The sequence below is a fragment of the Dendrobates tinctorius genome, unplaced genomic scaffold, assembly GCF_039654945.1.
Source record: "Dendrobates tinctorius isolate UK_male_01 unplaced genomic scaffold, ASM3965494v1 ptg000140l, whole genome shotgun sequence".
NCBI lineage: Eukaryota > Metazoa > Chordata > Amphibia > Anura > Dendrobatidae > Dendrobates > Dendrobates tinctorius.
This window is the reverse complement of record NW_027361808.1, coordinates 20,849,875-20,874,000: the sequence shown is the minus strand read 5'-3', so window position 1 is coordinate 20,874,000 and position 24,126 is coordinate 20,849,875. Positions and strand designations below refer to the sequence as shown.

The following is a 24,126-nucleotide window of genomic DNA, read 5'->3' as shown; positions in this document are numbered from 1 at the left end:
TACAGAGCATCAGAGGGTCTCTCCTGTTTAGTTAACAACAAAAGTATATACATAACATTATAATATTGCATATTATGGAGAAGCCCCGTGTCTAACAAAAAAAACTTTACACACTAACTCGTGCTCACGGCACACGTGAAAGGGGGGGGGGGGGGGATAAGCGGGTTCTGTCATGGGTTCCGAGAAACACCGTTATCGGTGAGTAACTAAGCTATTTTCTCTCACCCATGACAGCACCACAGAAAGAATTTCAAAGATTGGTAGCTTAGGGAGGGACCACCGCCTGAAGGACCCTTCTCCCGAAGGTCCGGTCAGACGTAGAGGCTAGATCTAAGCGATAGTGCCTAAAAAAGGTAGAAGGTGTTGACCAGGTGGCCGCTTTACAGATCTGCTCTATTGATACCGCTGATCTTTCTGCCCATGAGGTCGCCATTGCCCATGTAGAGTGAGCTTTTAGACCCTCCGGGATGGTATTCCCACTGGATGAATACGTCAGGGCAATAGCATCCCTTATTCACCTTGCTAGGGTACTCTTGGATGCCTTGAGCCCCTTCCGAGGTCCCTGGAAACACACAAAGAGACCCTTCCTTCCTACATTCCTTGGTGGCCTCTAGGTACTGAACTAGACACCTCTTCACATCCAGGGTATGAAATTTCTCCTCTCCCCTATTCCTAGGGTTTGGGCAGAAGGAAGGAAGGACCACTTCTTGGGACCTATGGAAGTGTGTCGACACCTTAGGTAGGTATGCTGGATCATGTTTCAATATGACTATCGTCCATGATTTTAGTGAACGGGGGTATTGCTGACAGAGCCTGAATATCGCTCACTCTGCGAGCGGATGTTAGGGCCTCTAAGAGTATTATTATTATTTATTGTTATAGCGTCATTTATTCCATGAAGCTTTACATGTAAGGAGGAGTATACATAAAAACAAGTACAATAATCTTAAACAATACAAGTCATAACTGGTACAGGAGGAGAGAGGACCCTGCCCGCGAGGGCTCACAATCTTCAAGGGATGGGCGATAATACAGTAGGCGAGGGTAGAGCTGGTCGTGCAGCGGTTTGGTCGATCAGTGGTTACTGCAGGTTGTAGGCTTGTCGGAAGAGGTGGGTCTTCAGGCTCTTTTTGAAGGTTTCGATGGTAGGTGAGAGTCTGATATGTTGTGGTAGAGAGTTCCAGAGTAGGGGTGATGCGCGAGAGAAATCTTGTATGCGATTGTGGGAAGAGGAGATAAGAGGGGAGTAGAGAAGGAGATCTTGTGAGGATCGGAGGTTGCGTGCGGGAAAGTACCGGGAGACGAGGTCACAGATGTATGGAGGAGACAGGTTGTGGATGGCTTTGTATGTCATGGTTAGGGTTTTGTAATGGAGTCTCTAGGCAATTGGGAGCCAGTGAAGGGATTGACAGAGGAGAGAAGCTGGGGAATAGCGGGGGGACAGGTGGATTAGTCGGGCAGCAGAGTTTAGAATAGATTGGAGGGGTGCGAGAGTGTTTGAGGGGAGGCCACAGAGCATGAGGTTGCAGTAGTCAAGGCGAGAGATGATGAGGGCATGGACTAGGGTTTTTGCAGATTCTTGGGTGAGGAATGAACGGATTCGTGAAATATTTTTGAGTTGAAGTCGGCAGGAAGTGGAAAGGGCTTGGATATGTGGTTTGAAGGAGAGATCAGCGTCAAGGATTACTCTGAGGCAGCGAGCTTGTGGGACTGGGGAGAGTGGGCAGTCATTTACTCTAATTGATAGGTTCGTAGGGGGGGTCACGTGAGATGGGGGAAAGATGATGAATTCTGTTTTGTCCATGTTGAGTTTCAGAAATCTAGCGGAGAAGGATGAAATAGTGGACAGACATTGAGGGATTCTGTTTAGTAGGGAGGTGATATCTGGTCCAGAGATGTAGATCTGTGTGTCATCAGCGTAAAGATGATACTGAAAGCCATGAGATTCTATGAGCTGTCCCAGGCCAAAGGTGTAAATAGAGAACAGCAGGGGCCCAAGGACTGAACCTTGTGGGACTCCGACAGATAGTGGGCGAGGTGAGGAGGTGGTGTGTGAGTGGGAGACGCTGAATGTCCGGTCTGTTAGGTATGATGAGATCCAGGATAGGGCCAAGTCTGTGATGCCGAGGGATGAGAGGGTCTGTAATAATAGGGAATGGTCCACTGTGTCAAAGGCAGCCGACAGGTCCAGGAGGAGGAGGACAGAGTAGTGTTGCTTGCTCTTGGCGGTTAAGAGGTCATTGGTGACCTTAGTAAGGGCAGTTTCAGTGGAGTGGTGTGACCGGAAGCCAGATTGTAAGCGGTCGAAGAGGGAGCAAGAAGAGAGATGGGAGGACAGTTCAAGGTAGACGTGTTGTTCCAGTAGCTTGGAGGCGTAGGGGAGAAGTGATATAGGGTGATAGCTAGATACAGAGGATGGGTCAAGAGAGGGCTTTTTGAGGATAGGTGTGATGGAGGCATGTTTAAAGCTTGAGGGGAAAACACCAGTTGTTAGTGATAGGTTGAAGAGATGGGTTAGGGTTGGGATGAAGACTGTGGTGAGGTTTGGTATGAAGTGGGATGGGATTGGGTCGAGTGCACAGGTGGTGAGATGTGATCTTGAGAGTAGAGTGGAGAGTCGATCTTCTGTAATGGTGGAGAAGTTGGTTTTGAAGGTGGAGGGCTGGGAAGTCAGGAGGAAGGGCTCTGGGGGTTGTTGACCAAAACTGTCCCTGATGTTATCAATTTTCTGCTTGAAAAATGAGGCAAAGTCTTCAGCTGAGATGAGTGGGGAGGGAGGAGGTGCTGGGGGGCGGAGGAGAGAATTGAAGGTGTTGAATAACTGTTTAGGGTTGTGAGACAGGGAGGATATGAGAGATGAGAAGTAGGTTTGTTTAGCTGTGGCGAGTGTGGTCTTGAAAGTAGTGAGGGACTGTTTGAATGCGATGAAGTGCTCGTTGGAGTGGGATCTTTTCCATCTGCGCTCAGCAGCCCTGGAAGCTCGCCTCAGCTCTTTGGTCAGGCTGGTGTGCCAGGGCTGTCTGTTGATTTTGCGAGTTTTGGTATGTGTAAGTGGGGCAGCGGATTCCAAAGCTACAGCTATTGTGGTGTTATATAGAGCAGCAGCGTCATCTGCATTGTGTAAGGAACTTATATCTGTGAGAGGGAGGAGGGATTCAGAGAATGAGTGTAGGTCAAGGTGTTTAAGATTCCTGCGAGGGTGTGAAAGTTTGTGGGGTGGGGATTGTAGACATGGAGTGAAGAGGGAAGAGAATGTGAGCAGGTTGTGGTCAGAGAGAGGGAGAGGTGAGTTAGAGAGGTTAGATAGGGAGCAGAGGCGGGTGAAGATGAGGTCCAGTGTGTGGCCATCTTTATGGGTGGATGTAGAAGACCATTGAGTGAGGCCAAAGGAGGAAGTGAGAGATAGAAGTTTAGTGGCAGCTGAGAGGGAAGTGTCAATGGGGATGTTGAAGTCGCCCATGATGATAGTAGGGATGTCCGCGGAAAGGAAATGAAGTAACCAGGTGGTGAAGTGGTCAAAGAAGGTGGTGGCAGAGTGCACCTCAAAGGAAGGGAGGGTAACAGAGGGTGGCAGTGGGATTGGGGTGAAGGAGCAGGTATCTGACAGGAGAAAACCAACTCCTCCGCCATGTTTGCTGCTGGGGCAGGGGGTGTGAGAAAGGTGGAGGCCGCCATACGAAAGTGCAGCAGGAGAGGCTGTGTCAGAAGGGGTGAGCCAGGTTTCGGTGATGGCGAGGAAGGAAAGTTTGGTAGTGACAAAAAGATCATGGATGTAGGAAAGCTACAGAGTATAGTTTTTAATGATAGGGTTTTTAGGGGTGCTGACTGGATGGGCTCGAATGGTGGCCCTGTTAGTGCAGACAACACTAGGTTTAGATCCCATGACGGTATTTTCTGGGTGGTTATTGGCCTAGACCTGGCTGCGGCCCTCAAACCGTGCCACCCAGAGGTTGCCTGCCACATCCTTGTTATAAAGGGCACCTAGAGCCGCTATCTGTACCTTCAATGTATTAGTTGCCAGCCCCTGCTCTAACCCTTTTTGTAGGAATTCGAGAATTTTGTCAATTTGGATTCCATCTTGAACCCTTACCCCAGAGCTAGATAGAAATTTCCTCCAAGTTCTACCATAGGCCCTGGTTGTGATCGGTTTCCTACTCTTTTGTAGCGTGGAAACCAGGCTTTCTGAAAATCCTCTCCCCCTCAGCAGTGCCCTTTCAAATTCCATGCAGTTAAATGGAGGTTCACTGCCCGAGGGTGTAACACGGGACCTTGGGACAGAAGGTCAGGGAGATCTGGTAGAACCCAGGGGTCGGTTATTGACAGTATTCTCAGCCAGGAAAACCAAGTTCTTTTTGGCCAAAACGGGGCTATTAGTATCATTCGTGCCCTGTCTTCTCTGACTTTCCTTATGACTGCCGGGACGAGAATGGGCGGTGGAAAGGTATACATTAGGCCCTGCGTCCATGGAAGCATAAAACGCATCCAGGGTCCTGGGATTTCCCCTGGGGTCTAGGGAACAAAATGCTTCCACTTTTTTGTTTTTGTGGTCGGCAAACAGATCCATGTCCGGGGTTCCCCACATTTTTACAATTTTCTGAAAAATGGACTGTTTTAAAACCCACTCCCCTTAATGTAGCTGGGTGCGACTTAGAAAGTCTGCTGTCTGGTTTTCTGCTCCCCGTATGTGTAGTGCAGATAGGGACAGTAGGTTTTTCTCGGCTAGCGTGAATATTTCGGAGGATGTGTTCATTAAGTGTTCGGGACCTGGTTCCCCCCTGATGATTTATGTAGGCCACCGTCACTCGATTGTCCAAAAATATTCGGACATGATGTCCCTTTAATATCGGTAGAAAGTGTGTTAGGGCGTAGCCTACTGCCAGCAGTTCCTTTTGGTTCGAGGAGGCTTCTAGTTCCTGACCTCCCCATTCCCCCTGAGCCACCCTGTTGCTTATGTGTGCTCCCCATCCCTTGGGACTGGCATCCGTGGTGATTATGTGTGTGACTTATCACCCAGGGAATCCCTTTGGATAGGTTGTCTCTGTTTCCCCACCAAGCTAGGGAACGAATGGTTTTGGAGTCTAGTGTAATGTAACCTTCCAAGTGACCTCTTAATGCTGACTGGTTGGCTAAAACATCCCATTGGAGATCTCTCGTATGTAGCTGCGCCCACTGGACCGCTGGCAGGCCTGCGGAGAGGGACCCCAACAGTGACATTGCTTTTCTTAGTGTCATGGAAGGGTTCTGCGTTGCTCTTGCTACCATCTGAGCGATCCTCTCCTTTTTGTGGTCTGGCAGGTAACACTCCTGGGTTTTGAGTCCAGTGTCAGGCCTAGGAACTCCTGGACTTCCCTGGGCTCCAGCCTTGATTTTTTTAGGTTTCGGAGCCATCCGAGGTGTTTTTTAGAGTGCCCATCACTCTGTCCCTCTGTTCCCTGCATCTTTGGGCTGAGTTGCTCGCTATTAAAAAGTCGTCCAAATAAGGGACTATTAGAACATCTTGTTCACTTAGGTGAGCCATCATCTCTGCCACTAGTTTCGTGAAGATTCGCGGGGCTACCGAGATCCCCAATGGCAGGGCCCTGTACTGAAATTCCCTTATTTCGCCTCCTATGGAGACTGCAAGTCTGAGATATTGTCGGGAGTCTTTGTGGATGGGGACGTGATAGTAGGCATCGCTGAGGTCTAATACTACCATGAAGCAATGTGGAAAGAGAATTTTGATGGTCGACTTGATGGACTCCATTTTGAATTTCTCGTTTTTGACATAATCGTTCAGTCTTTTTAGATTTATAATTGTCCGGAAGGTACCGTCTGGTTTGGTTATTAGGAAGAGAGGCGAGTAGAATCCTCTGCCTTTCTCCTGTGGGGGAGCCTCCTGGAGGACTTTTTTGTTCAACAGGCTTAGGACCTCTTTTTTGAGGGCTTCTTGTTCTTTTACTGATGATCTTAGTGGGGTCACTACATATTTTTGAGGTGGGAGAGAAAGTCTATCCTTAACCCTGATCCCATCAGATTTAATAACCAAGATACTTTCCTCCAGGCTGGGAGAAAAAAGCTTAGCCTCCCTTCCACCCTGGGCAAACAGTCATTAGTAGGGCTTTTTGTCTCGGGACGAGTTACCAAAGAAGAACCCCCTGTCTCTTCTTCTGTCGTCCCATTTCTGTTCTCTCGGGGGTCTCCTCTGAAAAAATTTTTTATTCCGAAAGGACCTTTTAAAGCCTGTGGGGCTTGTAGGGCCTAAATTTGGGAATCCCTTTTTGTCCCCCGCCTTTTCGAGGATGTCATCCAAAGTCTCTCCAAATAGGAATTTCCCTTCACAAGGGAAGGCACATAGTTTCATTTTAGTTTGTAAATCCCCAGGCCAACATTTAAGCCACAGCATTCTTCGGGCTGCGTTTGACAGGGCTGCCGTTTTGGATGACAACCTTACAGAATCAGCCGAAGAGTCGGCTAAGAAGGCCGCCGCTCCCCTTATCACGGGAATGGATTCCAGGATCTTCTCCCTAGGTGTACCTTCCCTTAGCTGCTTCTCTAATCGGTCTACCCACACCATGAGGGCTCTGGACGTACAAGTTGCCGCTATCGCTGGCCTAAGATTTCCTCCTGCTGATTCCCAGGTGCCCTTGAGGAAAGTATCAGCTTTTTTGTCTAATGGGTCCTTTAGAGTACCCATATCCTCAAAGGGGAGTGCAAATTTTTTCGAGGCTTTGGCGACCGCCACATCTAACTTCGGGGCTCTGTCCCAGGATGTAGACGCTTCCTCGTCAAATGGGTATTTTCCTTTAAGGGAGGGAACCGTGGAGTTCTTTCTATCTGGTCTCTCCCATTCTTTTCTTTATATCAGGCCCTGTACATTCTCGTTTAGCGGGAATACTCTGCGTCTCTTTTGGACTAATCCCCCGAACATTATGTCCTGGACTGATCTATCTGGCCGAGGGTCTGCTACCCCCATGGTAGACCTTACCGCTTTTATTAACATGTCTACCTCATCCAGGGGAAAGCAATGACGACCCTCTGTTTCCTCATCTGAGGGTGACGAGTCGGTGTCTGAAGTATTTGATGTAACTTCCCCTGACGTCGAGGCCTCTGACTGGGAGGCTGCTACTGTGTCCCTTTTCTTTTCCCTCTCTGAGTTTTAGGGATGAAAGGGCACTTTGAAACTCTGATCGGATTACCGCTCTTAGATCCGAGGCGTAATCCGGGGTTTCATCACAAAGAACTTCCTGTATGCAGGGGTCGCAGAGTTTTTTTTATCCCAAGCTGCTGTAGCGGCCTTCTACAGGTGGGGCATTCCCTGTTCTTTGTCTTTTCTTTCTTCTTTCCCTAATAAGGGAAAGAAGTCTATTATAATGGGGGACATTCACGTAGATCACTTACCCCATCATGCGCGGTTGCAGGTACCGGTTCCCTCACGGGCTGATCCACAGGAGGTGGTTTGCTCCTCGCAGTCGACTTGCTCCGCTGCGTGGAGTGGCTACTGGACAGGCCCTCTCGCCCATCCTATTCTTTTAGCTGGCGCTGGTGCCTGTGCTGCTCCTTATGCTGCTGCATTGGCTGCTCCTCATGCTGGTCGCTGTCCTCCATGTCTATAGGACGCTTCCAGCAAGGAGCCGCTTCCAGCAAGGAGCCGCTCCCACCGTCTTCTTTTGAATCTCCCAGGCCCTGACGTCACCTCCTCAACCCAGCATGCCCCGCTGTGCCCCGGGGAGCGCGCAATGCCCATGTGTCGACTGCGGGGACCCGGAAGTCTTCATTCCATTTCCAGGGCAGTGCCATATTGGTACACCTCTGTACCGTGCGCTGCCCCGCATGTACCGGCGTCCCTCCAGCCCCATTCTCCTTTTCGGAGCGGTGGCTCGGTCCTCACCTCCCGCTCACCCTGTACAGCCCCTCGGCTACAGCGGTGGCGGCTTCAGGCACCGACCCCGCCGCGGCAGGGGCCTCCCCGCTGCCAGGACTACGAAAGGGACGGCCCTGGCTCCTCTTCAAAGGTAAGCCTGCAGTTTGCTGCAGGATCCACGGGTCACCCGTCAAGGACAGGAACCCAACGGGGGGCGGAGGAGAGGTGCCGCCTTTTTATCTGTAGGTTCCTGTCCTTGATGGGCGGACCCCCTCTCTCCGTGGTGCTGTCATGGGTGAGAGAAATTGCGTTAGCGGCAGCAAGTGCCGAGCAATTGGCCGCATCCAAAGATGCATTGATTATGTAGTTTCCGGCCATCGCGATCTGACTCGCGATCGCCGATATCTCTGCAGGTAGCTCTTGCTCCTGCGCGACATTGTTTAATGATTCTGACCATGAGATCATGGCCTTGGCTACCCAAGTTGCTGCGAACGAGGGGGAGCGCGCTGATCCTGACGCCTCATATACTGAATGAGCTAAGCTCTCTATGAGGCGATCCGTGGGATCCTTAATAGAGGAACCACTAGGTACGAATAACAGAGTTTTAGTGGCTAGGCGTGACACCGGTGGATCCACCATCGGAGATTCCGTTCATTTTTTACAGAGGTCCGGGGCAAATGGATACCTTGCTTCGAGTGCCTTACCGAGAAACGCCTGTCTGGTCGTTCCCTGTGTCGCTGCACTATGTCCTCAAACATGAGAGGAAAAAATTCTGTGCGGCTGCTTCACTCACTTAAACGCCACTTTATGCCCTGTAGCCGCTGCAGGATCATCCTCAATCCCCAAGGTCTGATTGACAGCTTCTATGAGGCTGTCCACTGTCACGTGACCCTGGAGCATCCAGGTCAAGGGGCTCGTCTGAGTCAAAATCTGAGGACTGCTCGCTATCAACCACTGGCGACGGGGAGTGAGAAGCAGAACTTACAGATACCAAAGCACAGGATGGACTGGGCGACACCGCGTGGATTCTCTTCCCCCGGGTCTGTCGGGAATGAGAGCGGCCCCTGCAGGTCGAAGGCTCTAGTGAGGTGGAGGTTCCCTCTAAGGTTGGCGAGCCACTGTCACTGCCCCTATCTGGGGCCTGAAGGGACTCGACTGCCCTCGTAAGTGACGTAATGGACTGTGACAGTGATAGGGCCCACTCCGGGGGATTCGGGACCTCGGTCGCAGTCGCAGGGGAGGGCTCCTGGGCGCGTTCGGACTCGCAGGCTTTGCATAATCGCTTGCTCTGTGCCCGCGGAAACGCAGTCCGACAACAGATGCATGCAGCATAAAAAAACGGGTGCGTCTTTGCTTTTTCGGACATGCTGTATCTGTCCGCTGCTGGGGGGGGTAGCACCTCGTTTTCCCTGTGGCGTGGCCTCTCGGGCAGCACTTACCCTAGTCCTGTGCCCCCACGTTCCTGGACGCCTCCACACCAAAAAAGAGCGCCAGCAGCTGTGGGGCGGGCGCCAGCATATAAACCACTCCAGGGGTGGTACTTCCGGCTCTGCGGCCTAGCCACACTCCGAAGCCGGGGACTAAATTTATCCACCGCCACCCAGGCCTGGGGAGTGGGCTGCCGGAAGTGACGCGCGGCCTGGAGGCGGAACTTCCGCCGCAGCCTAGCTCCGGCCTCAATTTATCCCCTGCCCGCGACGGGGGGGCGGACCTTCCATGGCGCCGCAAAAACTGGCGCAGGCTGCTCCACACCGCGCTCTCCATCTGCATCCCCGCTCAGCCAAGAACGGCCGGTGGCATCCGCCGGGTAAGGGCTCCAGCCCTGGATCTTCGCCGCAGGAGCCCTCCGAGGCCCTCTCCTCACTGACGATCCTCTTTGGCTTCCCAGCTCAGGTATGAGGGAGCCTTGAAAAATAGGATGGTGCAGGCACCCTAGCTCCATCTAACCCCTTTAGAGGGTGAGGAGAGGGACCGTCCGCCGCCTTGCAGCACCGCAGTCTAAGCATTGGTGGAGCAGTGGGGGCCGCACGGACTAGTCTCGTGCCTCTGTACAGCCCATGGTTTCAATACCTTGGGATGGTCAGGGCTAAGTCCGGCATCGTGTCCCATGTCGCGGGAGAGGAATCGTGGAGGGACACTCGCACGTGCTCGCCCGTTGTTGGTTTGGGGAAATCGGACCCTTTCAATAGGATCCGATGCCCGTCTAACCTTCATGGAAAAAGTCTGGAGCAAAAAAACAGACGTTTGCCTCCATGGACACTAAGCAAAAAACGGATTTCCGCCCACAATAGGGGCGAGGGTGTATACGGCAGAGGAGGAGCTAACCTCTTTTTTTTCCACTTAGTGTCAGCCTCCAAGCGGCAGAAGCATACACCCACAGTAAACTGTGTTCCAAATTATTCTGCAAAAAGAGTTTAGGAGTGATAAGGTTAGAATTTTTTTTGTTTGTCATTTAAACTCATTGATGGTGATGTGTGTCAGGGCTCTTTAAATCACAGAAAGCAATTGCAGATACCTGTGCAAATTAGTTTGGCAGGTGTGTCCAAATAAAGGCTGAGAAGCAACAAATTGTGGAGTATTTAGGTCAAGGCATGACTACAATCAACAATGTCAAGACACTTCATCGTGATCATCGCACAATCAAGAAGTATGTAGCTGATTCCCAGCACACACGTGTGCGTGCTGATAAGGAAAAATTGAGGACTCTTTCCAACAGGCAATTGCGTCAGGTTAAAAGAGCAGCTGCAAAAATGCCTTGTCATAGCAGCAGCCAAGTTTTTGAAGCTGCTGGTGCCTCCAACGTCCCCCAAACAACAAGATGCAGGGTCCTTCAGAGGTTTGCAGCTGTGCGTAAGCCATCCTGTCGACCACCTCTGTCCGCTGCACACAAGCAGAAACGGCTCCAGTGGGCCAAACGATACATGAAGACTGACTTCCAAACTGTTTTGTTCACCGATGAGTGCCGTGCAACGCTCGATGGTCCAGATGGATGGAGTGGAGGATGGCTGGTTGATGGACACCCCATGAAAACACGGCTAAGGCGCCAACAAGGAGGAGGTGGAGTAATGTTTTGGGCTGGAATCATGGGGAGAGAGATTGTCAGCCCCTTTAGGATCCCTGAAGGGGTAAAGATGAACTCCATAATCTATGTGGAGTTTCTAAGACAGCACTTCCTGCCATGGTTCAAGAGGAAGAACCGTGCTTTCCGCAGCAAGATCATTTTCATGCATGATAATGCACCGTCTCATGCTGCAAATAACACATCTGCATCTCTGGCTGCTATGGGCATAAAAGAGGACAAACTTATGGTGTGGCCACCATCTTCCCCTGACCTCAACCCCATTGAGAACCTCTGGAGCATCATCAAAAGGAGTGTCTATGATGGCGGGAGGCAGTTCACATCTAAGCAACAGGGTATTCTGTCCACATGCAAAACAATTGAAGCACAAACCATCCAAAAACTGACAAATTCAATGGACGAGAGAGTTCAGAAGCTTCTTTCGAACAAGGGGTCCTATGTGCAAATGTAACATCACCTAGAATAAAGTTTTGACGTGAAAACTGTTTGATTTCATTTTGTAATAAGCTGATAATGCTTATAATTTCACAATTGACCATTTTTTTGTTCAAAATAAAAATAAAAAGGTTGAAAACTCTGCTGTGCATAATAATTTGGAACATGCATTTTGAGTGTTTCTTATTTTTAAAAATATACTGTTTTCATAGGCAGTTTGTTCAAAAACATTGCAATTATACTAGAATATTAGATGACTGGAAAATAACAATGACTGCAATTCATATAGGTAATTTAGAGAAAATATGAGGAAATATTTTTTGCATAATAATTTGGAACACAGTGTATATGTGTCCCCCAATGAGGCGAAGGAGAAACATGACCACTAGAGTTACATCTTTGGTTACTGGAACTTCAATTATTCCTACAGAGTGTCCACATAATAATAATCGCCTCTTCCTCCTGTGGCAGAATAGGGACCAGTTTGATCTTCAAATAAATGAGTGGAATACACAAGGAATGAATGCAAGCAGTTAAAAAGGTAAAATTTCTAAACGATGAGATACATCTTGGGAAAACGTAATATACAGTTGAATATCATTTTATCAAGAATAGTTAAAGGGGTTGTCCATGTTTGGCATGAACGTCTGGAGTCATTTTTTGTTACTGCAGACTTACGAACCCTCACAGCGCACACGTTGCACGTTGTCTGGATTCTACAATGATGAGAGCGGGCTGTCAAGTGCCTGCAAGTATGTGATAAACTCCTGGCCACAGTCCAACTAGAATAGCGCTGTCTCACTCAATACAAGTGAATAGAGTAAGGCCGTGCATGTCTAGTTGGAATGTGGCCAGAAGTATGCATATTGCATACTTGGAGTAACAAGTGTGCCCGGTCACACTGCTGTCACTGGAGATTTTTGACACGCTGTGAGGATCAACAAATCTGCAGTCAGAGTGACTGCAGACTTTCATGCCAAATCTGGATAACTCCTTTAAGAGGAGAACACATTTTCGAATTTTATATGTATTACATTACATACTTGTTTCAGTAGATGTAACTCTGGAAGTAGGGTAGGTGCCATGAGCTCTTCCGTGGTTTCTTCATACCACTGAGTCCCCTGCAATGTGTAAAACAACTGAATGAAATGTAGCTCTTCTGCTTTTAGATACTGAGGAGGGTGCTTCAGAAAGCCAATAATACAGACACAGCGTACCTTGTATGTTACCTCCAGCAGGACATAACAGGGAATGTTCGTGTCCACATCCACCGGTACCAGGAGCCTCGGCTCAGCAGCCAGCACATAGAGATGTCGTAAAGCTTGAAGGTGATACCTAGTTGTACACACAGAGATTTTAGGGCTCCCCTGCATCAAGTCATTAGAAAATAGGTTCCAATAATAATGCTCTGAGCACATTACAGATAATTGCTACAATCTTATAATACATTTACTGACCTGGATATACTACAAAACGTGCCTTTATACCGTGTATACAGATGGAATAAAGAAACAGTGCACTATAGCTGTGTGTCAATGGAAACCGTCAGTCGCTGCTGAAAACAAGTAGCATCGCCAGTTGGACATACTTGCTCCAAACCCACCAGAGAAGAAACTCTTTTCTACGACACTACTCTGGCCAATATGGTCTTGTGCTGGAAAGCTCCACTCTACCACAATCATATAGGGTATTTGGGCAATGTTGTCTAGTTGGAACAAGAAATTATATATGGTGTCATAAATGTGTTATTGGTGGATGGGAGGGGGAGAAGCTAGAGACAGATCACCTCCCTCCCACCTACAGAGCATCTTATCAGTTGCAGCAGTCAACTCCCATCTCAGTAACGTAACATTCTGTCTTCACTGAACAAACATTTTACCCGCTAATTGAGAATTTTGAAAATGAAAGATCAGTCCAGGAAGAGAAAGAAGATTTCTCTGATGAGATATATTACAGAAGTTGCTCATTTTCACACGCATTACAGATTTAAGAAATAAAAATTAACATGACAGTAAGGCTGAGTTCACACGTGGCGTTTTTTTCACGTTTCTGCTGCGGCTTTAACCGCGCGATTTTGCAGCGAAAACGCAAAATATAAGCATCCCATGCATTCCTATGGGATTCTGCAATGCTGTGCTAATGCAGCGGTTTTTACCGCGGCGGAATTGCGTCGCGGTAAAAAACGCAGCATGCTCATTAATTTCGCGGAATCGCGGCGATCCCGCACCCATAGGAATGCATTGTTCTGCTTACTTTCCGCATGTGGCTGTGCCCACCATGCGAAAAGTAAGCAGAACATTTGCGGATGGTACCCACGGTCCGGAGGAGAGGAGACTGTCCTCCGGGCTTTGGGTACCATATCCCTGTTAAAAATAGAATTTAAAATAAAAAATATTGTTATTCTCACCTTCCGACGTCCCGCGCAGCCTTCCCGCCTCTCTCCATGCTCCCGGTCCCAGTAAGCCTTTGCGAGCGATGAAGTCCGTTCTCGCGGGATCGCCAAGTCTCGCGGTCATTCGCGTGACGTCATCGCGAATGACAGCGAGACGTTACGATCCCGCGAGAACGGACGTCATCGCGGTAATTGTCGCAAAGGATTACTGGGACCGGGAGCGTGGAGAGAGGCGGGAAGGTTGCGCGGGACGTCGGAAGGTTAGAATAACAATATTTTTTTTTTTTATTAGTATTATTTACATTCTATCTTTTACTATTGATGCCGCATAGGCGACCTCAATAGTAAAAAGTTGGTCACACTCGTCAAACACTATGTTTGACGAGTGTGACCAACCTGTCAATCAGTTCTCCAAGCGATGCTACAGATCGCTTGGAAAACGCTAGCAATTCTGCAAGCTAATTACGCTTGCAAAAAGCCGGATTACTTACCGGTAATGCTTTTTTAATGAGTCCACGACAGCACCCACTGGAGGTATCGGATCCGCCCCATTTGGAACAGGAAACCCTACAGGAAAGATAAAAGGGGCGGTCCGCCTTTCCTCCTCAGTTTTGCATTTCAGAGTACCAGGAGGACTGCCAAGGATTAGGCAATGTCTTGTACTTATATCTTTACTTATCCAACTTTAGCAGATATACTTTTAACATTGATATTTGTAGCAGGGAGGGAAGTGAGCGGGTGCTGTCGTGGACTCATTAAAAGAGCATTACCGGTAAGTAATCCGGCTTTTTACCCTTCGCCACGACAGCACCCACTGGAGAGATTCCAGAGACCATCACCTGGGTGGGACCACCGTGCCAAGGACAGTCCTGCCAAAGCTTAGGTCAGAGGTAGACGAAAGATCAAGTCTATAGTGTCTATAGAAGGTAGAAGGGGATGACCAAATTGCCTCCTTACATATGGTTTCAATTGGAACGTCTCCCCTCTCTGCCCAGGAAGCCGCCATTGCTCTGGTGGAATGTGCTCTGATGTTTCCCGGAGGTTCTTCATTTTTTGCAGAGTAGGCTAAACGAATGGCATCCCTGATCCATCAGGAAATGGTGCTCTTTGTGACTCCATACCCTTTTTTACGGCCCTGAAAAGAAATGAAGAGAGCCCTACACTGCCTCCAGCTCTCGGACCTTTCAATATACTTTAGGACAGTTCTTCTGACGTCCAAAGTGTGGAATTTCTGCTCTTCCGGAGTGGAGGGATCTTCAAAGAAGGTTGGGAGGAGTATCTCCTGAGACCTATGGTACCTTGTTGATACCTTAGGCAGGTATGAGGGGTCTGGCTTCAATATTAATCTATCCCGATATACCTGCAAAAAGGGTGGATCTATGGACAGGGCCTGGATATCACCCACTCTCCTAGCGGATGTCAGTGCTACCAAGAGGGCCGTCTTAAATGATAAATATTTAAGGGCTATCGTATCTATCGGTTCAAAAGGTTGTTCTGTAAGGGCGTCTAACACCAAGTTTAAGTCCCATGTAGGGATTGTGGGTATGTGAACCGGAGTTATTCTTTCACATGCCGTAATGAATCGTGATATCCACTTATTCCCTGCTATATTATGGCCATACAGCGCCCCCAACGCAGACACCTGTACTTTCAGTGTGTTTACTGACAAGCCCAATTCCTTTCCCTTTTGTAGGAACTCTAAGATAGGGACTATCGGGACTTCTGCTGTATGAGATGCTGTATGAAACTCTAGGAATTTCTTCCATATTCTTTTATAAATTTGGGTTGTGGACTGCTTCCTGCTCTGCAGGAGCGTAGTAATTAATGATTGCGAAAACCCTCTTGATCTTAATAGGTGCCTTTCAAGTTCCACGCCGTCAAGTGTAAGTTGTCCACTTGAGGGTGGAAGAAAGGGCCTTGGGAGAGTAGGTTGGGGTTTGAGGGGAGAACCCAAGGGTCTGTCACTGACATAAATCGTAGCCACGAGAACCACGGTCTCTTGGGCCAGAATGGTGCTATCAGGATTACTCTTGCCTTTTCCGCTCTGATTTTCTGAATCACTTGTGGCAGGAGAATCAATGGAGGGAAGGCGTATGCCAGCTTGAATCTCCATGGGGCCTGGAGGGCATCCAGTATGTCTGGGTGATCTGCTGGAGACAGGGAAGCAAAGGTCTTTGTTTGTCTGTTTTCCCTTGTGGCAAAGAGGTCCACTTGAGGATGCCCCCATAGAGCCACTATGTTCTGGAAGATTTGGTGATTGAGGCACCACTCCCCTTGCCGAAGTGTGTGTCGGCTTAAGAAATCTGCTTCTTGATTGTCCTCTCCTCTGATATGAAGAGCTGAGAGGGACAACAAATTGCTTTCGGCTAAGTAAGATTCTTGCCGCAGAAGACATCAGAGTCTCTGATCGAGTACCTCCTTGTCTGTTTATGTAGGCCACTGTGGTGGTGTTGTCCGACAGGATCCTGACATGTTTCTGTTGGAGCTGTGGAAGGAAATAATGTAGAGCATAGTATACTGCTGTCAGTTCTTTTAAATTAGACGAGTATTCTCTTTCCTCTCTATTCCATCTTCCTTGACAAAAGCTATTCCCCATATGGGCTCCCCAGCCTTGGGGGCTAGCGTCGGTGGTCAGGGTACTAGATGGTACTATGACCCATGGGACTCCTGAGGATAGATGGTCATCCTCTAACCACCATTCCAGAGAAGTCAAGACCTCCTGCGTTAGAGTTATCTTGCTCTCGAGGTGACCACCATGTCGCCTCTCCTCCTGGAGGATCTGATGCTGGAGTGTGCGGACATGATAATGGGACCACCGGACTGCAGGGGCACAGGAATCTAGCGACCCCAATAGCGACATTGCCCCTCTCAGAGACATGCGTGGTCTATCTATGGCTGCCTCTACTTTCTCTTTTGTTAGTGCAATCTTTACCTGCGGAAGTAGACATTTCTGGGTTATGGAGTTCAATTGGAACCCCAAAAACATCTGGAGGGATTGCGGAACGAGCCTGGACTTCTGTATATTGATGATCCAGCCTAGGTCCTGTAAAGACGAGATTGCATCAGCCACTCTTTCGGTACATTGGGTATCTGAGTTCCCAATTATTAGGAAGTCGTCTAAGTAAGGTACGATTAAAGTATCTTTTTGACGAACATAGGCCATCACCTCTGCCATCACCTTGGTGAAGATTCTTGGTGCTGTTGAGAGGCCGAAAGGCATGGCTGTGTATTGAAAATGACGGACCTTGCCATCGAATACCACTGCGACCCTTAGATATTTTTGGTATCTATTATGGATAGGAAGATGATAAGCATCTTTTAAGTCAATCCCCGCCATCACACAATTTGGAAAGAGAAGCTTTATGGTGGATCTGATTGATTCCATCTTAAACTTATAATTTTTAATAAATGTATTAAGCTTCCTTAAATTAATAATTGTTCTAAATGTACCATCTGGTTTGGAAATTAAAAATAAGGGAGAGTAGAAGCCTCTACCTTCCTGTCCCTCTGGGACCTCTACTAAAACCCCTTTGCATAGTAGGCTCCGAATCTCTTCTTCGAGGGCCTTTTGTTGGGCCATAGAGTTAAGGCGGGTTAGGACAAAGAAATCATAAGGATTTTGAAGGAATTCTATTTTCATTCCTTCTTTAATAATACTCAAGATCCATGGGTTTGAGGATATTTGTTCCCATTTTGGATAAAAGAACCGTAATCTACCCCCTACAGGTGGGTCTGATTCTTTAATTTCTATTTTCCCTTCGGAACGTTGGACCCCAGAACATGGTACCCTTTTGTTTCTCTTCTTTTGTGGCCCATCTATTTGGTCTTTCCGTTTGCCTCCTTCTTCCAAACGGTCGCCTCTTAAAGGTTCTCCTATAGAAAGGGATAGAAGAGTCAGGGAACGCCTTCTTCCTTTCCTTTGGCGAGTATCTCGTCTAGGGCTTTCCCGAAGAGAAACTCACCCTCACACGGGGTTGCACAGATCTTAGCCTTTGATTGCGCGTCCCCCTTCCAGCTCTTCATCCACAACGCCCTTCTGGCGTTGTTCACTAGAGCTGCTGATCTTGCTGCCAGCCGTAGAGTGTCTGCCGACGCATCAGCCATAAAGGCAGCTGCCCCCCTTATCAATGGGATAGCGGCCCTTAATTTTTCTCTGGACACCTTTTGCTCGATTTGTTGATCCAGCTGGTCCAACCACACGAGAATGGATCTAGTGGTGCATGTGCTGGCTACCACTGGCTTAAATATACCCGTGGTAGACTCCCAAGACCTCTTCAATGATGATTCCGCCTTGCGGTCTAACGGGTCTGCCAACAAGCCTGCGTCCTCTACTGGAATAGCCAATTGTCTCGAAGTAGAGGATATAACGGCATCCACCTTTGGCACTTTGGTCCATTTTAATAGCTCCTCATCGCTGAAAGGATACTTTCTTTTTGAGGCTGATGGGAGAAAACTTCTTTGGTCATTTTTTTCCCATTCCCTCTTTATTAGGGCCTTAATTGTCGGTATTACCGGGAACGCTCTCCTTTTCTTTTCAGCCAATCCCGCAAACATTATGTCCTGTGCGGTTTGGGCACCCCTTGGTTCCTCACACCCCATAGTGCTTCTCACCGACTTGACTAGGTTGTCCACACTGTCTAGGGGGAAACATGACTGTCCCTCCATGTCAGATGATGACGAGGATGTTAGTGAGGAGTCAGAGATTAACCCCCCTTCTTCTTCTGACTCTGAGCTGAGGGTTAACTGCTTCTTGCTGCCAGTCTCTGAGGGAGTTTTGGCGCGGTTAATAGCCTGTATCTCCTCCCTGATTATAGCTCTAATGTCCTTTGTCGACAATGCGGTCCCTTGCTTTGTCTCTTTGGTGCACTGTTTACAGAGCTTCTTAGGGTAGGAGTCAGGGAGAGGTTCCGAGCATAGCGCACATTCTTTATGCTTGGATTTATCCTTTTTCTTGGTCTAGAAGGGGACACCAAGGCGGGGGGGAGTAGGAGAGGTCAGCTTAGTAGGCAGAGTATATACTTTGCACACTCACCCAGTGAAGCCTTATATTACCGGATCAGATGGCTGAGACGTCCTAGGCCTTGATTCTCCTGCTTCATTCCTGCGGCCGGTGTTGCGGTCCCTGGTGGAGCTACCTCCTGCAGAATCCCCCGCTGGAGCGTGTGCTTCCGTTGGGGACGACATTGCTGCATCGCCGCTCAGCTGCGCCGCTGTTTAAATAACCTGCTCCTCTTTTTTTTTTCCTCTGCCGTCCCCCCGGAAGTTGCTCCTCCTCCCAGGGATCACCGCGCGCGTGCCCGACGCTCTCTCAGCCATCCCGCCCCGGAAGTTCAACCATTACTTCCGGGGGGGGGGGGGGGTCAGGAAACTGTGCGCCGGCCGGCTACCGCGCCGCTTCACCGCGCGGCCCCGCTCTCCACGCGGTCCCCTTCTCCATGCACCACCACCGCCGCTGGCGCCTCCATTCATAAAGGAGACCTCCATACTCCCTTTTTTTTTTTTTCTTCTGCGCCACTGGCGCTCTTACCGCTCCCAGCAGCGGTGCGTCCCGGTGCCTGCCGGCGCTCTCCTGGGTGAGACGGGGCGGCCCTCCCCGGAACCCGTCATCACTCTTCGCTCACCAGACGAGGGGGGAGCCGTCTAACGGAATCTCCCCCGACGCTGCCTATGGACCGCAGCCCCTGCCGTTCCCAAGGAGACTGCACAGGCGGCATGCCTGGCCCAGGTATTCTTTTCCTGAAGGATATCGTGGCTCCGTTTGGAACAGGAAACCAAAACTGAGGAGGAAAGACGGACCGCCCCTTTTATCTTTCCTATAGGGTTTCCTGTTCCAAATGGGGCGGATCCGATACCTCCAGTGGGTGCTGTCGTGGCGAAGGGTAAAATGCTAGTTTTTCCGCGGGAAAATCGCGGGAATTTAAAATGAGATTTTCCCGCGGAATGGAATTCCGGAATTCTCGCGGTAATTTCCACAAGAGTTCCGCTACGTGTGAAACCAGCATTACACTAACTCTCCTGACAATCATCTGTCTAAGGCCCTGACTGTCGGTTGCACCAGTTGATATCGGCAGGTTCAATTGTCGGTGGTCTAATGTCTATGGATAGTCTTTCGAATCTGAGGGATCCCAGAGCCATGTTATATTCTCCTTTGTGCGTCATTGCCCAGCTAATCCAGTTACTTGTGAGAATCCTTACTATTCTCAGGTCATTTCCTTACACAGTGAAGAGTATCTACATAACAAACGTATGTAATGAACAATATGGTGGCATTTTCATAGTAAATGAAATCTAGAAATAAAACTAATCAGAAACATAAAAGCAGAAAATATATTGGACATGAGCCATGCGAACCTTACAATTAGCCAGGGACACTACCTGTTATCTGTACTGTGCACAGGAAAATGAGGATACAGGGCACAGAGCAAGGCAGCTATGGATGAATTGGAGGTGCTCAGTGAATACCTGAAAAATAAAATCACAATGTGCTTTTACCACACAAAGCAATATGTACCACAAAATCATAACGGGGATATATAGACTATGGCGCAGATTAGCGGACAGTCTGAAGACAAAGCACTATGGGAAGATGGTTTGTATCATTGATTCTGCACCAGAATATTGACATGGAAATGTTGAATATGTGGACACATGTCTATCCTGAGCAAATGTTTGCACCTTTTCAAATTTTTATTTACCTCTTAACAGTTTGCTAAAAAGAAACCGAGGTTTATTAGGAGGGGGCATAAGTTTCCACCAGTTGATAATTTTTGACAAAAACTAGTGTGTATTAAAGTGAAAGTCGTAAGGAAAATAACCTACATGTGTGAACAAGCAAAGATCAGACAAATTACTCCAGCATACGCTGGACTAAAGGTACTGTCACACTTAGCGATGTACCAGCGATCCCGACCAGCGATATGACGCGGTCAGGATCGCTGGTACATCGCTAAGTGGTCGCTAGTGAGCTGCCAAACAGGCAGATCTCACCAGCGACATCGCAGGGGACGGGGGTCGCTACTTACCTGTCAGACTAGGCGATCCTGACGTCCTCCCGCCCGGCTCCACGCGTCGCTCCACAGGAAGCCCAGCAGGAAGCTGACGACGAGAAGCGGTCCTGAACGTTCTCTCGCGATCAGCGATAACCAGCGGGGGAGTGGGTCGTAGGTAAGTATTAGACACAGCGATGTCTCTATCAATATCGCTATGTCACAGGTTATAGTGATATTGCTAGCGATATCGCTTAGTGTGACAGTACCTTAAGGCAAATTTATAAACTGATAATCTATGTAATTCCCTATCTAAACTGTGTTCCAAATTATTATGCAAAAAGAGTTTAGGAGTGATAAGGTTAGAATTTTTTTGTTTGTCATTTAAACTCATTGATGGTGATGTGTGTCAGGGCTCTTTATATCACTGAAAGCAATTGCAGATACCTGTGCAAATTAGTTTGGCAGGTGTGTCCAAATAAAGGCTGTTCCACATTATTAAGCAGCCTACATTTTTTGCCAAAATGGGAAAGAAAAAGGATGTGTCGGCTGCTGAGAAGAAACAAATTGTGGAGTATTTAGGTTAAGGCATGACTACAATCAACAATGCCAAGACACTTCATCGTGATCATCGCACAATCAAGAAGTATGTAGCTGATTCCCAGCACACACGTGTGCGTGCTGATAAGGAAAAATTGAGGACTCTTTCCAACAGGCAATTGCGTCAGGTTAAAAGAGCAGCTGCAAAAATGCCTTGTCATAGCAGCAGACAAGTTTTTGAAGCTGCTGGTGCCTCCAACATCCCCCGAACAACAAGATGCAGGGTCCTTCAGAGGTTTGCAGCTGTGCGTAAGCCATTCTATCGACCACCTCTGTCCGCTGCACACAAGCAGAAACGGCTCCAGTGGGCCAAACGATACATGAAGACTGACTTCCAAACTGTTTTGTTCACCGATGAGTGCCGTGCAACGCTCGATGGTCCAGATGGATGGAGTGGAGGATGGCTGGTTGATGGACACCCCATGAAAACACAGCTAAGTCGCCAAGAAGGAGGAGGTGGAGTAATGTTTTGGGCTGGAATCATGGGGAGAGAGATTGTCGGCCCCTTTAAGATCCCTGAAGGGGTAAAGATGAACTCCATAATCTATGTGGAGTTTCTAAAACAGCACTTCCTGCCATTGTTCAGGAGGAAGAACTGTGCTTTCCGCAGCAAGACCATTTTCATGCATGATAATGCACCGTCTCATGCTGCAAATAACACATCTGCATCTCTGTCTGCTATGGGCATGAAAGAGGACAAACTTATGTTGTGGCCACAATCTTCCCCTGACCTCAACTCCATTGAGAAGCTCTGGAGCATCATCAAAAGGAGTGTCTATGATGGCGGGAGGCAGTTCACATCTAAGCAACAGGGTATTCTGTCCACATGCAAAACAATTGAAGCACAAACCATCCAAAAACTGACAAATTCAATGGACGAGAGAGTTCAGAAGCGTCTTTCGAACAAGGGGTCCTATGTGCAAATGTAACATCACCTAGAATAAAGTTTTGACTTGAAAACTGTTTGATTTCATTTTGTAATAAGCTGATAATGCTTATAATTTCACAATTGACCATTTTTTTGTTCAAAATAAAAATAAAAAGGTTGAAAACTCTGCTGTGCATAATAATTTGGAACATGCATTTTGAGTGTTTCTTATTTTTAAAAATATACTGTTTTCATAGGCAGTTTGTTCAAAAACATTGCAGTTATACTAGAATATTAGATGACTGGAAAATAACAATGACTGCAATTCATATAGGTAATTTAGAGAAAATATGAGGAAATATTTTTTGCATTATAATTTGGAACACAGTGTAGAATGTCATTTCAGAAGACAGGCATTTCTCACGGGTTCGCATGGTCATCACAAACCCGATTGGGTAGTTGTTGGACCGACTTAGCTTGGTTTCAGTTGAAAAACATTTTTCAATCCCTATACATGCCATATGCGAATTAGCCTTTTTTAATCAAGATAAAAAAGAAAGGGCTCTCGCTAGTGCTGCAATGATTGAACGATCTGTGACACATACGGTAGGTTAAAGGCTTATGCTTAATGGCCTCCAAAGAGTTGGGATACAATCCTCCTGATGTTACTGCCCCCAACTCTTTAGTGATACCCGAGACTTTGTAACTCATATAGATAATTAGCCAATCTGTACTGGGGACTGTAAAGTAGTGAGGAAGAAAGAGAAAGGGCACAAAAAAATAAATAAAATTATCCAATAATTTCTTGAGAAGTTGCAGGATGTTAACTATTATTTCAATAACTATATACCTCTTGAGAAAAGAGAAAATGGGAAAAACCTCATCTCCGTTATGTTATAAAACATACATTTAATTGGCTATAATAAAAAGAGAATTATAAAGTTCCCATGAATATGATCTTCATAGCGTTTAACGTTGAAGGTAGATTTAATTGCATTGAGTTTGACCTATACCCCAATGTGTTGATCGAGAGGAAGGCAAAAATCTCAAGATGCAAATGTCAATTGCTCCATATTATGGAAAACATTAATTCCTGACACTACATATGACAATCAGGCTTTAAGATTAGGAATATCTCTGCACGGTCACTTCATGTATTTGTACATTGTAATAAGGTCACCCCTAAAGCCTTCTTTTTTCTAAAATGAGTAACCCTAAGTTTGAAAACCTGTGCAGTACACATCACCGATTCCATGAATAACCTTGGTGGCTCTTCTGCACCCGCTGTAGCTCAGCTATGTCCTCCTTATACACTGACGCCCAAAACTGGACATATTATTCTAAGTTTGCCAGCACTAGTCACTTGTATAGACTCAAACCTGTGTCCTTGCCATCATTATCTATGCCTCTTTCATGCATCCCATTATTGTATCTGCCTTGCCAGCGGCTGCCTGGCTCTTGTCACTAAAATTAAGTAAAAACGACTTGTGTGTATGGGTGGACAGCAAATGCAGTTTTACTCAATGCTTTACCATTTACTAAAAAATTGTACATTATATTTACTCTGCCAGAGTGCATGAACTTATATTTATCAATATTAAACTTCAATTGCCATTTCTCAGCTCATGCCTCCAGCTTATATAAATACCTCTGTAATATTACATTATTCTGCTCTGTATTGATTACCTTTCAGAGTTTAGGATCATCTGCAAAAATTGATATCTTGCACTCTACATGGTCATTAATATTTTAAAGAGGAGAGGCCCAGTACTGACACTTGTGATACCCCACTGTTAACCAAGACCCAATCAGAGTGTGTTGCATTAATAACCACTTTCTGTTCCCTATCACTGAGCCAGTCGTTAACTCAATTACACATTTTCCCCTATCCCCATTGCTCTCATTTTATGTACTAACCCATATTGT

The 24,126-nt window shown here is 47.6% G+C and overlaps 2 protein-coding genes across 3 annotated transcripts in view; both read right to left on the bottom strand.

Annotated features, from left to right (window-relative positions):
* Positions 1 to 24,126, bottom strand: part of LOC141049051 (anaphase-promoting complex subunit 1-like) — a 272,962-nt gene that overhangs the window by 4,960 nt on the left and 243,876 nt on the right. For both annotated transcript variants that reach the window (XM_073545167.1, XM_073545166.1), the window contains 3 exons: positions 20,122 to 20,208; positions 12,572 to 12,689; positions 12,398 to 12,475 (listed from right to left, as the gene is read on the bottom strand). In XM_073545167.1, coding sequence (XP_073401268.1) covers positions 12,398 to 12,475; positions 12,572 to 12,689; positions 20,122 to 20,208 — 283 coding nt within the window. The remainder of the gene's footprint in view (positions 1 to 12,397; positions 12,476 to 12,571; positions 12,690 to 20,121; positions 20,209 to 24,126) is intronic.
* LOC141049052 (uncharacterized) lies at positions 14,378 to 20,097 on the bottom strand. The gene is made up of 2 exons (XM_073545168.1): positions 17,709 to 20,097; positions 14,378 to 17,619 (listed from the first exon to the last, which is right to left on the bottom strand). The coding sequence occupies exons 1-2, from the start codon at positions 18,409 to 18,411 to the stop codon at positions 14,837 to 14,839; spliced, it is 3,486 nt and encodes a 1,161-aa protein (XP_073401269.1). The 5' UTR covers positions 18,412 to 20,097; the 3' UTR covers positions 14,378 to 14,836.